General features: G+C 44.9%; 1 protein-coding gene across 3 annotated transcripts in view; it reads right to left on the bottom strand.

The window, feature by feature from the left end:
- TYK2 (tyrosine kinase 2) overlaps window positions 1-12,158 on the bottom strand; it is a 53,458-nt gene that overhangs the window by 24,291 nt on the left and 17,009 nt on the right. For all 3 annotated transcript variants that reach the window (XM_082205383.1, XM_082205384.1, XM_082205382.1), the window contains exons 4-7: window positions 7,269-7,428; window positions 6,178-6,341; window positions 5,606-5,990; window positions 2,307-2,495 (exon numbers count right to left, since the gene is read on the bottom strand). In XM_082205383.1, the coding sequence (XP_082061509.1) occupies window positions 2,307-2,495; window positions 5,606-5,990; window positions 6,178-6,341; window positions 7,269-7,428 (898 nt within the window). The remainder of the gene's footprint in view (window positions 1-2,306; window positions 2,496-5,605; window positions 5,991-6,177; window positions 6,342-7,268; window positions 7,429-12,158) is intronic.

Below are 12,158 nucleotides of genomic sequence, written 5' to 3' on the forward strand. Positions count from 1 at the left end.
GGGTCTCTAAAAGCTGCAGATCAGCCATACAAGGCAACACGGAACAGACCCATCCATCACATGTAAGGGTGGTGGGCCCATTCTGATAACCCGCCCTCAGAAACTGATGCAACCCATTATGTTCCTGAATGCTCTGGGGAAATTTCCACTGGAGAAAGATGGCGATCCTATGCCATATGTGCCTACTCAGCCACTCTGATCTGTGATTTGGCACTGTTTCAGGTACCACATCATACCCGCTTCACATTTGTAGGAACTTGATCTTTTCGTGTGGCAGCACCTATACTTTGGAACTACCGTATTTTTCGTTCTATAGGACGCACATTTCCTCCTCCAAAAATTAAGGGGAAATGTGTGTGCGTCATATAGAGCGAATGCAGGCTGCGCCGCTAAGCCCAAAGCCAGAACAGGAAGATGGAGCACTGTGGAGCGCTCTGTCTCGCTGCTCTAGCTTGGGGACGGCTGCGCGCAAACCTCTGCAGGGCAGCGGGGTGCCTTCACTCCGCTGTCCTGCAGAAGCTAGCAAGGCTGTTCCCAAGCCAGAACAGCGAGACGGAGGGCTCCGTCTCGCTGCTCTAGCTTGGGGATGGCTGCGCGCAAACCTCTGTAGGGCAGCGGGGCGCTGCGCTCCAAAGGCTTCAGGGATCTTTGAGGCTGGCGGTGGAAGAAAGCAGCGCTTCCCTCCACCGCCAGCCCCACAAGCTCTGGTGAATGTACCTTGAACGCACCTTGTTTTAGAGGGGGAGAACAAGAAAAAAAAAATTTTCCTGTTCTCCCCCTCCTATGGTCTGGTGCGTCCTATGGTCCAGTGCGTCCAATGGAGCGAAAAATACGGTAACTCCTTGCCTATTGCTATAAGGCAGGTGCCTTCACTGTACTTTTTTGGCATTTGAAAGCTTAGAAAGTTGCCATGTGTTTTAATCTGGTTTTAGACTATTATTGTTTTAACTTTTCAAAAGTATTAAATCATTGCTAATTTTTATTTGTGGTAATTTTATTGTTTTGTCTTACAGTGGTACCTTGGTTCTCGAACGGCTTGGCTCCTGAACAAATCGGCTACCAAAAGCCGCAAACCTGGAAGTGAGTGTTCTAGTTTGTGAACATTTTCCGGAAGTCGTACATCCGATGCAGCTTCCGCAGCATCCGTTGAGTGCAGGAAGCTCCTGCAGCCAATTGGAAACCACACCTAGGTTTTTGAACGGTTCCGGGAGTCAAATGGACTCCAAGAACAGATTAAGTTTGACAACCAAGGTACCATTGTAAATTACTTTGAATTTTTTTTTACAATCAAGTAGTGTATAATTTTTATGAATAAATATACCGTTGTGACACCAGGACATAGGGAAAGCGAACCAAATTGTGCATATCCCTAATGTCTAGTTCTAGCCTAGCAGCCCAGAGTATGCACCTTTGAGATTCCATATGCACAGAATTTGTACTCTGATCTCATAGTGGCCAACCAGATGTCTATGGGAAGCTCACAGACAGGACATGAGCACAAAACACTCTCTACACGTGATTCCCAGCCACTGATATTTAGAAACATACTGGGGGTATAACATAACCACTGTGGCTTGTAGTCACTGACAGCCTTATCCGCCATGAATCTGTCTGATCCTCTTTATGCACTGTATGAAGAACTATTTTCATCTGTCCTCAATCTTCCAACATTTAGCTTCATTCGATGTCCCTGAGTTCTAGTGCTATGAGGGAGGGAGAAAAATTTCTCCTTATCTGCTTTTTTCATACCTTGATCATTTTCACTGCCCTTTTCTGAACCTTTTTCAACTCGGACCTATCCCTTTCAAGGTGAGGCAACCAGAACTTTACACAATATTACAAGTGAAGTTGCACCACAGATTTGTATAAAAGCATCATGATATTGCAAGTTTTATTTTTCAATCCCTTTCCTAACAACCCTAGTAGAGTGGACCCTCAGCTTACCTTACCTTCAGGTAACGTAACTTTCAGGTTGCGAACATGGCAAACCCAGAACTGTATACTTCCGGGTTTAGCCTCGCGCGCATGCGCAGAAGTGCTCTATTGTGCCTCGTGCGTGCGCAGAAGCAGCACCTCATGTTGCGGACTTTTCGGGGTACATACGGATCCCCGGAACAAATTAAGTTTGTATCCGGAGAGTCCACTGTAATGGAATTTGCCTTTTCCACGGCTGCTACACACTGAATTGGCATAATTCAGCTACCTGCTGTGACCTGAAGGCCTCGTTCTTGGTCAGTCACCAACAGTTCACAGAAGTAATTGTAAATGAATCGAGGTGAGTAGCAGAGGGACACATTCCCACCTACCAGGCACTTATTGTCTTGACGGTGGATGCTGACTCTGCAGTCTTTGATAACAATGTGTGTGATCTCCTGGAAGTCACAGAAGTGTACCCATTTGGATTCGCGTCGTTCCATTGGCTGGTAAGGCTGCTTGTGGTCTTTAGTCCTGGCCTTCTTTCCCAAATAACCTCTATGGGGATGGCTTTCCAATCTCTACAAAAGAAAGACAGAGCTAAGAGCCCAAGCTCCAGGACCGTCTCATCAATATGCACACCAGCACTGCAGCCTGGCTGTGGCAAGAACAAGCCTGGATCCTTTGCCCCACCAACCAACATACAGGTAGCTGTGTCTACACTCCAAAGGCAGTTTCAGGGTTGAAAGAGGGAGAAAAACAAGTTACCCCACTAATGAGTTTTGAGGATTTTAGGGCAGTAGGTCATGCTATACACATAGTGAACATGCAAGGTTTGGCTGATGTCAGGGACTGGGCTAGAAGAGGAGGGGCGGAGACTGCCTGCCCAAGAGGCTGCCAGGGAAAGTACAGGAGAGGACAGTTTGGACTCAGGTTTATGGTGGTGGGAAACAGGACACCCCCCCCCCAGAGGAGAAGGACTGGGGAATACTGGAAGCTGGGAGTCAGGAGGGTGAGGAACAGGAGGAAACACACAGAAGTTCAGCCCTGAGCAAGGACAGGAATCAGGTCTAATAAAGGCAACATCAGCACCAGCTGATAGCTTGTCCCTTGACAGCCTCCCAAACCGACTGTTCACCTCTAAAACAAGACTATTACTCCACATAACAGAACAGAAAACCAGGCAGAAACAAAGAGGGTCCCTTGAGGTCTGAGGCATAGAAAATAGACAGGATGGGAGGGACTAGCCACTTTGGGCAACAGCTCATGATGCGGGAGTATACTTTATGAATCTTGGTGTGTTTCTGTGTTGACACTAATAAAAGAGCTGCTAGCTGAAGTGAGCTGTGTACCTTGTTTCTCTCTGCTATTTGCCAAATGTGCTTGCTGCTGGCTCCCGTGACAGTTGACCAGCATTTTCCAGAAGCTGAATATTTCCCAGCCTCTGAATCTTTTTGGCCGCTGTTAAAGCTCTACTGCTGAGAAGCAGCATGCACATAGCTAGGTGGATAGTTTGGAGAGTGAGGATGTCCAGAATAGCAACAGTGGCATAATACCCATGAAGGAATTCATCCCCCCCCCCATTTTATGCTGCTGTTTTTGCTGTAATATAGTTGAGGTGGTATCCAACAGAGTACTTTCAGTAACGCAAGGACTTCTGGCTACACAACAGAGCTGTGCAAGGAGAAACTCAATTGCGCAAGCTGAAATCCTTGCACTGGTGGAAATACTTCGTTGGATACCACCCTGAGTTTCTGATTTAGAGATGTTTCTGGCAGGAGGTTTAAGTTCCCAAGAAGCAGTTTCTGTGGCTACAAACTAGTGTGGCTTACCTTGGGTCATTGGGAGCACATTTGCCAGTGCTCCATAATCTCCATCAATTCTGTAGTGACTTTAAAACTCAATAATAATAATAATAATAATAATTTATACCCCGCCCATCTGGCTGGGTTTACCCAGCCACTCTGGGCGGCTTCCAAAAGAATATTAAAATACTGTGATACATCAAACATTAAAAGCTTCCCTAAACAGGGCTGCCTTCAGATGTCTTCTAAAAGTCTGGTAGTTGTTGTTCTCTTTGACATCTGTGGTGGGAGGGCGTTCCACAGGGAGGGCGCCACTACCGAGAAGGCCCTCTGCCTAGTTCCCTGTAACTTGGCCTCTCGCAGTGATGGAACCGCCAGAAGGCCCTCGGTGCTGGACCTCAGTGTCCGGGTAGAACGATGGAGGTGGAGACGCTCCTTCAGGTATACTGGACCGAGGCCGTTTAGGGCTTTAAAGGTCAGCACCAACACTTTGAATTGTGCTCGGAAACGTACTGGGAGCCAATGTAGGTCTTTCAAGACCGGTGTTATATGGTCTCGGTGGCCGCTCCCAGTCACCAGTCTGGCTGCTGCATTCTGGATTAGTTGTAGTTTCCGGGTCACCTTCAAAGGTAGCCCCACGTAAAGCGCATTGCAATAGTCCAAGTGGGAGATAACCAGAGCATGCACCACTCTGGCGAGGCAGTCCGCGGGCAGATAGGGTCTCAGCCTACGTACCAGATGGAGCTGGTACACAGCTGCCCTGGACACGGATTTAACCTGTGCCTCCATGGACAGCTGTGAGTCCAAAATGACTCCCAGGCTGCGCACCTGGTCCTTCAGGGGCACAGTTACCCCATTCAGGACCAGGGAATCCTCCACACCTACCCGCCTCCTGTCCCCCAGAAACAGTACTTCTGTGCCAGAGCCCTAAACGACTCAGGTCCAGCATACTTAAGGAACTTGCTTCTACAATTACCACATCTAAGATGTACCTGACATGACTTTGGTATCAACAGTGTAAAGACCCACAGAATGGCATGCACTGCAGTGGCATTGAGTGGAATTTTTTATTGCTACTAAGACACACTCTTCACTTTTCTGAAAAACTTGCTCTTCAAAGTGTGTCTCCGAAGGCTGAGTCAGCTTGAAGACTGAAGCTTCTGGCTGCTATCCAATCAGAGGCAACTAGTCAACTAGCCTACTTATTTTCAACTATTTGGTCAACCACAGTGCACTTGTTCACCACTGGTGAGCACGTATTTTAAGTCAGAGATCAAAAGTTCAGCCCAAGGTCCTCAGGTTTCTTTTGAAGTGCCTCTGAAGTGAAACACATGTCAGGATGAGATGATCCCTGCCTCCAAAGTCAAAGCAAAGGCTAGAGTGATGGCAGGAATAACAGCCACAATGTGCAGCTTTGCACCCTGCAAATTGCTTCTCGAAAGGGACAAATTAGTCAAGACAAACTCAAAATGTGCAAAACCCTTCTAAACTTAAGTTTCACATCTACATCATCATGGTTAGGGTTTACTAACCATGTCAGGTTCAGTTTATTCAGACTTATATTTTGAACCAGTAACCTGATTCCCAGCCCCCATCTTTTTGTGCATCTTGTTCTAGAACAGGAAAGATATAACTGTAATTCAGCTTGGGTTGACCCGACTTCCTGACTTAACTATTGGTAACTTGGGCTTTTCATTAACTGATTATTACTTGCCCTGATCCCCTGAGAAGTGAGCTAAAAGCCAGAGCAAAATTAATGTATTGTGCCAAATAAAGTTAAGTACTCAACACGGCTTTCCAATCCAGGAAGTGGAGTCCCAGTGCCCAGGGATGGAGAGCTTGTTACTGATGACAATAGTTGGTGATGAACTCACAAGTGAACATACCTCAGCAGAGATGGGACGCCACTGAATGCCATCTGTGCCCGTGACCAGAACCTCATGTGTGGCAAGCCTGTCACTGGGAGGAGGGGAATGGAAGTTCTCCAGATGTGTGTGCCCACCATTGATGTAAAGTGGCACCTTCTCACCCTCTGAAACAGTTTCCAGTGAGAGGACCATGAAGAACTCACTCCCAAAACGTGGGGCCAGGTTCTCCAAAGTCACCAGGTACTTATACATGATGTCCTGTTCCGTCAGCTTGCCAGAGCTCATTGTATGTCGCTGGAAACGTTGCAAGAACTTCTTAAAAACATTCCTCATGCGGAATTTAGTCAGATAATTGTTTTGCTGAATCTGCCGACAAAAAGAACGGGGGATGCATTCCTTGAAGCTGCAAGAGAAACAAACACAGTAAGCGGGACGACCACCCCATGTGTATCAATGCCACACTTCAAGTGAAGATATGGGGGGGGGGGGGAGAGAACATACCAACAACCCTCTGCAAAGCAGTTTGGGATTACTGGATTGGGAAGCACACCATAAACACAACTACTTGTCCCATCCCCACAATAATTCACCTGGTTCTCTCTGTCACTTCTTCAAGGGAGATGCCTCTCTTAAGTGCAATGTGACACAGGTGGAGGACAGCCATCCCCAGGCTGTCATTTTTAAACTGGTGAATCTCCTGCTCAGTGTGTAGGTCTTTTAGAGAGGCAATGTCGTTAATGAAGTCATATTTCCCCTGGGAAGAAAAAGATCAAAAATTATGAAGGTACATTCCCAAGCTAACAGGTCCCAAATCAGTCTCTCCTTTGGCTCTTCAGGTTAAGCTACTGGAGATCTGAACTCAAATGATGTCAGGGATCCAACCTGCAGTCTCATGTAGGCAACACTACTAGCAGTTGTGTAAAAAGGAGGGAAATAAACTTTTCCATCTTATCTCATCCAGTTCTTCCAAAATTTAGGGCTTGACTGCACACCATATATGAGGTGGAATCAGGCTGCCTAATAACTATGAGAAAGGGGTTTCTCCTTCCTTGGTGGAATGTGGCTCATTTGGCTGGCTTGCACCTCTCTGAAGACAGATCTAGAATATAAGAATTGACTATCTGCATCACATTTCCTCAAAGGGAGGGGGAAAGCTGAGAAGTCTGCTAATCTTCCCACCCCCGCATGCCCCATTTCATCACTTCCCTTGTGCTGGCCTAGAGTCTGTTGATGTCACCAGTAACCTCAACAGCTTTTATCCACTCCTGCTTCCTTACTTAATTTTTTTGTGTAAGTAATTTCATCCTCCTGGATTGATATTTACCCCCTAAGCTATTTGACAGATACTTAGGCTCCAAGTGCCTGACATATAGAGTTATTTCTTCTGTGTGCACTTCACTATGGTTTACCTCTTCCCTGGCCAAGGCATGCTGCAGTCTGGATAGCACAGGCTGGTCAGGGGAGATGGATGAAACAGCTGTATAGCATGGAGTTGGCCTTTATGGCTTTGAAAGTGCAACTGAAGAGATATTGAAGTTTGCCAGATGAAGCCATGGAATCCCAACAAAACTTAATTTTAAGGAAGAAGGATGGAAACCTCTTTGGACAGTCCAAAGAGGGTGGGATGGCAGATACATAACAGGCTTAATCTGAACAGAACAACGTCAACAAAGCTTCATACTTGCTCAAAGAGATACTCAAATGATGGTTTATCCAGCAGGGCACTGCCTTGCTCGCCCCTTGATTGCTGTGACTTGTCCTCAGAGTCACTTGTGCGATGGAGGCTGCGACAGACAGCTGGCTCCTTCTCATTTGTCCCATGCCAGTTTCGGAAATAATACCTGAGAGAGAGAGAGAGAGAGAGAGAGAGAGAGAGAGAGAATATGCACATCTTACTTGGTGTATGAGAGGCATGAATGATTAAACTTTGCCCAGGCAAGGTGCATATTCCTCAAGGAACGCAGGGCCTAGGTCAGACAGGTGCTCTTCTACTTCTTCCAACTCTAATCTATGGCACCTATGCCTTGTACCTTCTCACCCTCACAGAAGCTTAAAAAAGGTAAAGGTAAAGGGGACCCCTGACCATTAGGTCCTGTCATGGCCGACTCTGGGGTTGCGGCACTCATCTCGCTTTATTGGCCAAGGGAGCCGGCGTCCAGCTTCCGGGTCATGTGGCCAGCATGACTAAGCCGCTTCTGGCAAACCAGAGCAGCGCACGGAAACGCCGTTTACCTTCCCGCTGGAGCGGTACCTATTTATCTACTTGCACTTTGACGTGCTTTCGAACTGCTAGGTTGGCAGGAGAAGGGACCGAGCAACGCGAGCTCACCCCGTCACGGGGATTCGAACTGCCGACCTTCTGATTGGCAAGTCCTAGGCTCTGTGGTTTAACCCACAGCGCCACCCGCGTCCCCTCACAGAAGCTTACTAGCTCACAATTTGTTAGGCCACTTTTTCATCTAGGCTATTTGAGATTAAGTGGCTTGAAATGTGTGGAAGGGAGTTGAACTCTTTCCAAGCGCTTCTCTGTCTGATTACGTGGAGGAAATGAGTCACTCAACCTGTTCACCAGTGGTAAGCCCACTTTTGAATTTTTCTTACACGTTCCATGGCAAGAAAACTATTACAACAATGGTTCTAGACAGAAGTCCCATAGTTCAGTGAGAAAATAGTAGTCAGTGCAAACCAGGAAACCATCTGTACAGGTCACAGCACATAACACAGTTCAACTGTAAATATTTTAAACTTAACAAAAAAAAAAGTTTGTGGCACATTAAGTACACATTTATTATGGCATAAGCTTTTGGGAGTTCCAGTCCACTTCTTCAGATGCATGAATTAATCTGAGGAAGTAGACCGCAACCAACGAACACTTATGCCACAATAAATTTGCTAGTCTTTAAGAAACAACAAGACTAACACAGCTACCCCCTCTACAGTGTTAGAAACTAGGCTAAAAAGCTAGGAGCCATATGGCTCCTGGGGCCTGGGTTGTGGGTGCCAAAACAGAACGTCTAGTGGCCACTGGAGGAATTGGAAACACTTTTTATTATTTTGATAAGCATGAATTAATACGCAATTCACATAAGTGACACATTGTTAATATCACATTTTTAGCAGAAATTGTTAATACATGTTTAATTTGGTGTTTACAATAAAAATATTGGTACCATACTTCAGTTTTCAAAACACTCTATTTATTGTTAAACTCCTTAACATATTGTCTATCCTTAACATATACTTCAAGCTTCAAAGCACATAAATTTCAGTAAAACTTGAGTGTCAGCCCAGCACACAAAAAAAAAGCACCCAGACTTTTTGAGGTGCTCGCAAATGGAGAAACTTTAGGCACAAAATGCTCCTGGCACCTGCTAATTTCGAACCCTGCCCCTCTAGAAATTCTAACTTACTGAACTTACTATAATCTTGTGGCAGCTGGTTTACCAGAGTGATAAAAAAACAGGACTCAACCTAGCCATGAAATCACTGGGCAACTTTTGGCAAACCACTGTGACTTAATTAGCAGTATACAGATAATACTGGCCCACCTGGCATAGCTGATGCAACGATTGCTGATAGCATGCCTGCAAAGTGTTTTCAACACTTAATAACAGTGCTGGATAAATGCTAGCTACAATTGCTAAAGCAATTCTTTATTGTTTATGTTTTAGAGACAAACAATATCAAGGTTCCTCTGGGATACTTCAGCTGGCAGTGAAAATCTGTTTTCTAAACAAGTATGATAAAAACTATCCTTACTTTAACAAAATTGTGATTGCAATAAAACCTCAAGCGGTTTGTAAGAATTAAAATCATTAATAAATACAGTTAAAGCCAATTAAAAACAGTTAAAATCCTAGCAGTAGATGCAAGTAAAATTGTACATGAACTATGAAGCTATTTAGACACTTTTCCTAGTGATTAACTAAGGCCACCTAACTAGGCTGACTTAAGCGTTAAAACAAAGATGCTGCCTGTAGATGTATGTGCAAGCAAATTTTGTTCAGGAAAGTCAGTACATACACTAATATGTACAGTGGTGCCTCGCAAGACGAAATTAATTCGTTCCACGAGTTTTGTCGTCTTGCGATTTTTTTCGTCTTGCGAAGCACTGTGTCGGAAAAGTTTTTGAAAAGCTTCAAAAATCACCAAAGTCTTCAAAAACCTCAAAAAAGGCTACCACACCGCGTGCTATGAGTTGCTCCTCGAAGTCAAGTCGCAACTGTATTAACGGTGTTAAGAAAAAGGAAACAAACTTGCAAGACGTTTCCGTCTTGCGAAGCAAGCCCATAGGGAAAATCGTCTTGCGAGGTACCACTGTATATATATTACGCCAATAAAGGCTGAATATATGAATGAGTATGAGCGTGTGTGTGTCTGTGACTTCATGAAATTGATTCCAGGGTAGTAAAGAAGTGGAATTTATTCACCAGACAGGAAAACCGCTAAGTTTCAAGATAAATGAACTTGCTAGGGTAAATTAGATTGAAACAAGCTTATAATATTGATAAGCATGGCTATATCTCCTGAAAAGGTTCTGTCAAAAGGTAATACTGCTCCAATGTCAAAGCAGTGTGCTCTGGTTCTAGTCATCTGGTTCATTCTATTCACCACACACAAGCTAAACTAAAGCCCAAGCTCAGCTCAGCATTCGCAGAAGCTGAAGGATGTTCTCTTCCTTGATGTACTAGGCACCCAGCCCACTTCCTTCCCACCCACTTCCTTCTCAGATCACAGTTGCACACACGCAAATCTGCCTGAAGGATCTACAACAGTTTGTACCAAAATACACACAGCAAATAGACCTAGGTCACAATCCTAGATGCACTTACTAGAAAGCAAGTCTCACTATAATAATAATAATTTATTATTTATACCCCGCCCATTTGGCTGGGCCTCCCCAGCCACTCTGGGCGGCTTCCAAAAGAATATTAAAATACTATAATACATCAAACATTAAAAGCTTCCCGAAACAGGGCTGCCTTCAGATGTCTTCTAAAAGCCTGGTAGTTGTTGTTCTCTTTGACATCTGGTGGGAGGGTGTTCCACAGGGAAGGCGCCACTACCGAGAAGGCCCTCTGCCTGGTTCCCTGTAACTTGGCTTCTCGCAGTGAGGGAACCGCCAGAAGGCCCTCGGCGCTGGACCTCAGTGTCCGGGTAGAACGATGGGGGTGGAGACGCTCCTTCAGATATACTGGACCAAGGCACTAAACTTAGAGGGACCTACTTCTGAGTAAATATGCTTAGGACTACACAGTTAAGGAGTCTGAGAAAGAAAGAATACCTGACTAGTGATGGAAGCTGGTTAACTGGGGGGCAAGCAGGGCCCTGCTAAACCAAGCCCAGTCAGCCCCCACCTGCCTGCTTTCTTACTGCCAGCTCCCTCTTTAGTCTCAGTTATTACCCTTGTGGAACTCAGCAGGGAGGATGGGGACAAAACTAGAATTGGCCCCTTCTGTCATTTGCTCTGGTGTCACCCTACCAGTTCCAATGGGCACCAGTCACCATTGCCTCCTAAGGTTACTTTTCTCAAAGTGTATATGATGCCCCAAGGAGCATCAGCATTCCAGATACATATGAAAATTAGATTTGGGGAAGTGTTGAAATGAGGCCAGGCTGAGACCTCTCCCTCTACTTTCAAACACCCCAGTATTGTGGTACAGCAGACAGGATGCTCTTTTTATACTAGCACATGCTCGCTGGCAGAAACAACCAGCTCTTTTAAATTATGTAGCCAAACCACACTGACCATGACACAGATTCACCTAACTTGAGGGAGGAAGTATGCTGAGGCGGGGGGGGGGGTTAATTTTGACACCAACAGCAATGGTGCATGTGTTTTCCCATTATTAAATCAATGTATTATGTCCTGTGCCATTATTCTACTCTGAATTCAAAGTGGAAGACACTACTACTGTCAAATGTGGACATACTTAATGATTCCAGAACAAGGGCAAACTTATGAATGCAGGATGTATTGCATTCATGCCTTGCCATTCAACATGCCCAAAGCAGCATCTCAATATACCAAACACTACATGAAAAACCATTTTAATACACAAAAATAACTCAAGTCATTTGGATATTCTATGGGTAATAAAGAAAACACCTGCTTGGTCTAATGGAACTTATATAAATGACACTTATTGAACATTTCTTGACTATTATAATCTTACACTGCTTTCAGAAAGCCCAAATGGCTATGCACAAGTAGGTTTCTCTGGGAAAATTACTTTATTATATGTAAGAAAACTTGCAAAAATATGCTGCCGTGTACCCCACTTCCTAAAAAGTAGGCCTTGCAACTATAGATAAAATGCCCACTAATAATAATTATCATTATCATTATATTTTATTATTTATATGCTGCTTGTGCCAATGTTTTTAAAACATAAAAAGGAGCACTTAAGTACCCAAATCCACTGTCTTCTAAACATCTTTCTGAAGAATGATGTGTAGCCCCTTCTGAATGCACCAAAGACTGTGATTCAGTAAACCTCTTCTAAGATGCCATTCCACAGACCCAGGACTACCATGAAAAAGCCATTTTCCTTGCCAAGGCTGACTTGAC

This window comes from Podarcis vaucheri (genome assembly GCF_965113315.1).
Source record: "Podarcis vaucheri genome assembly, chromosome: 17".
NCBI lineage: Eukaryota > Metazoa > Chordata > Lepidosauria > Squamata > Lacertidae > Podarcis > Podarcis vaucheri.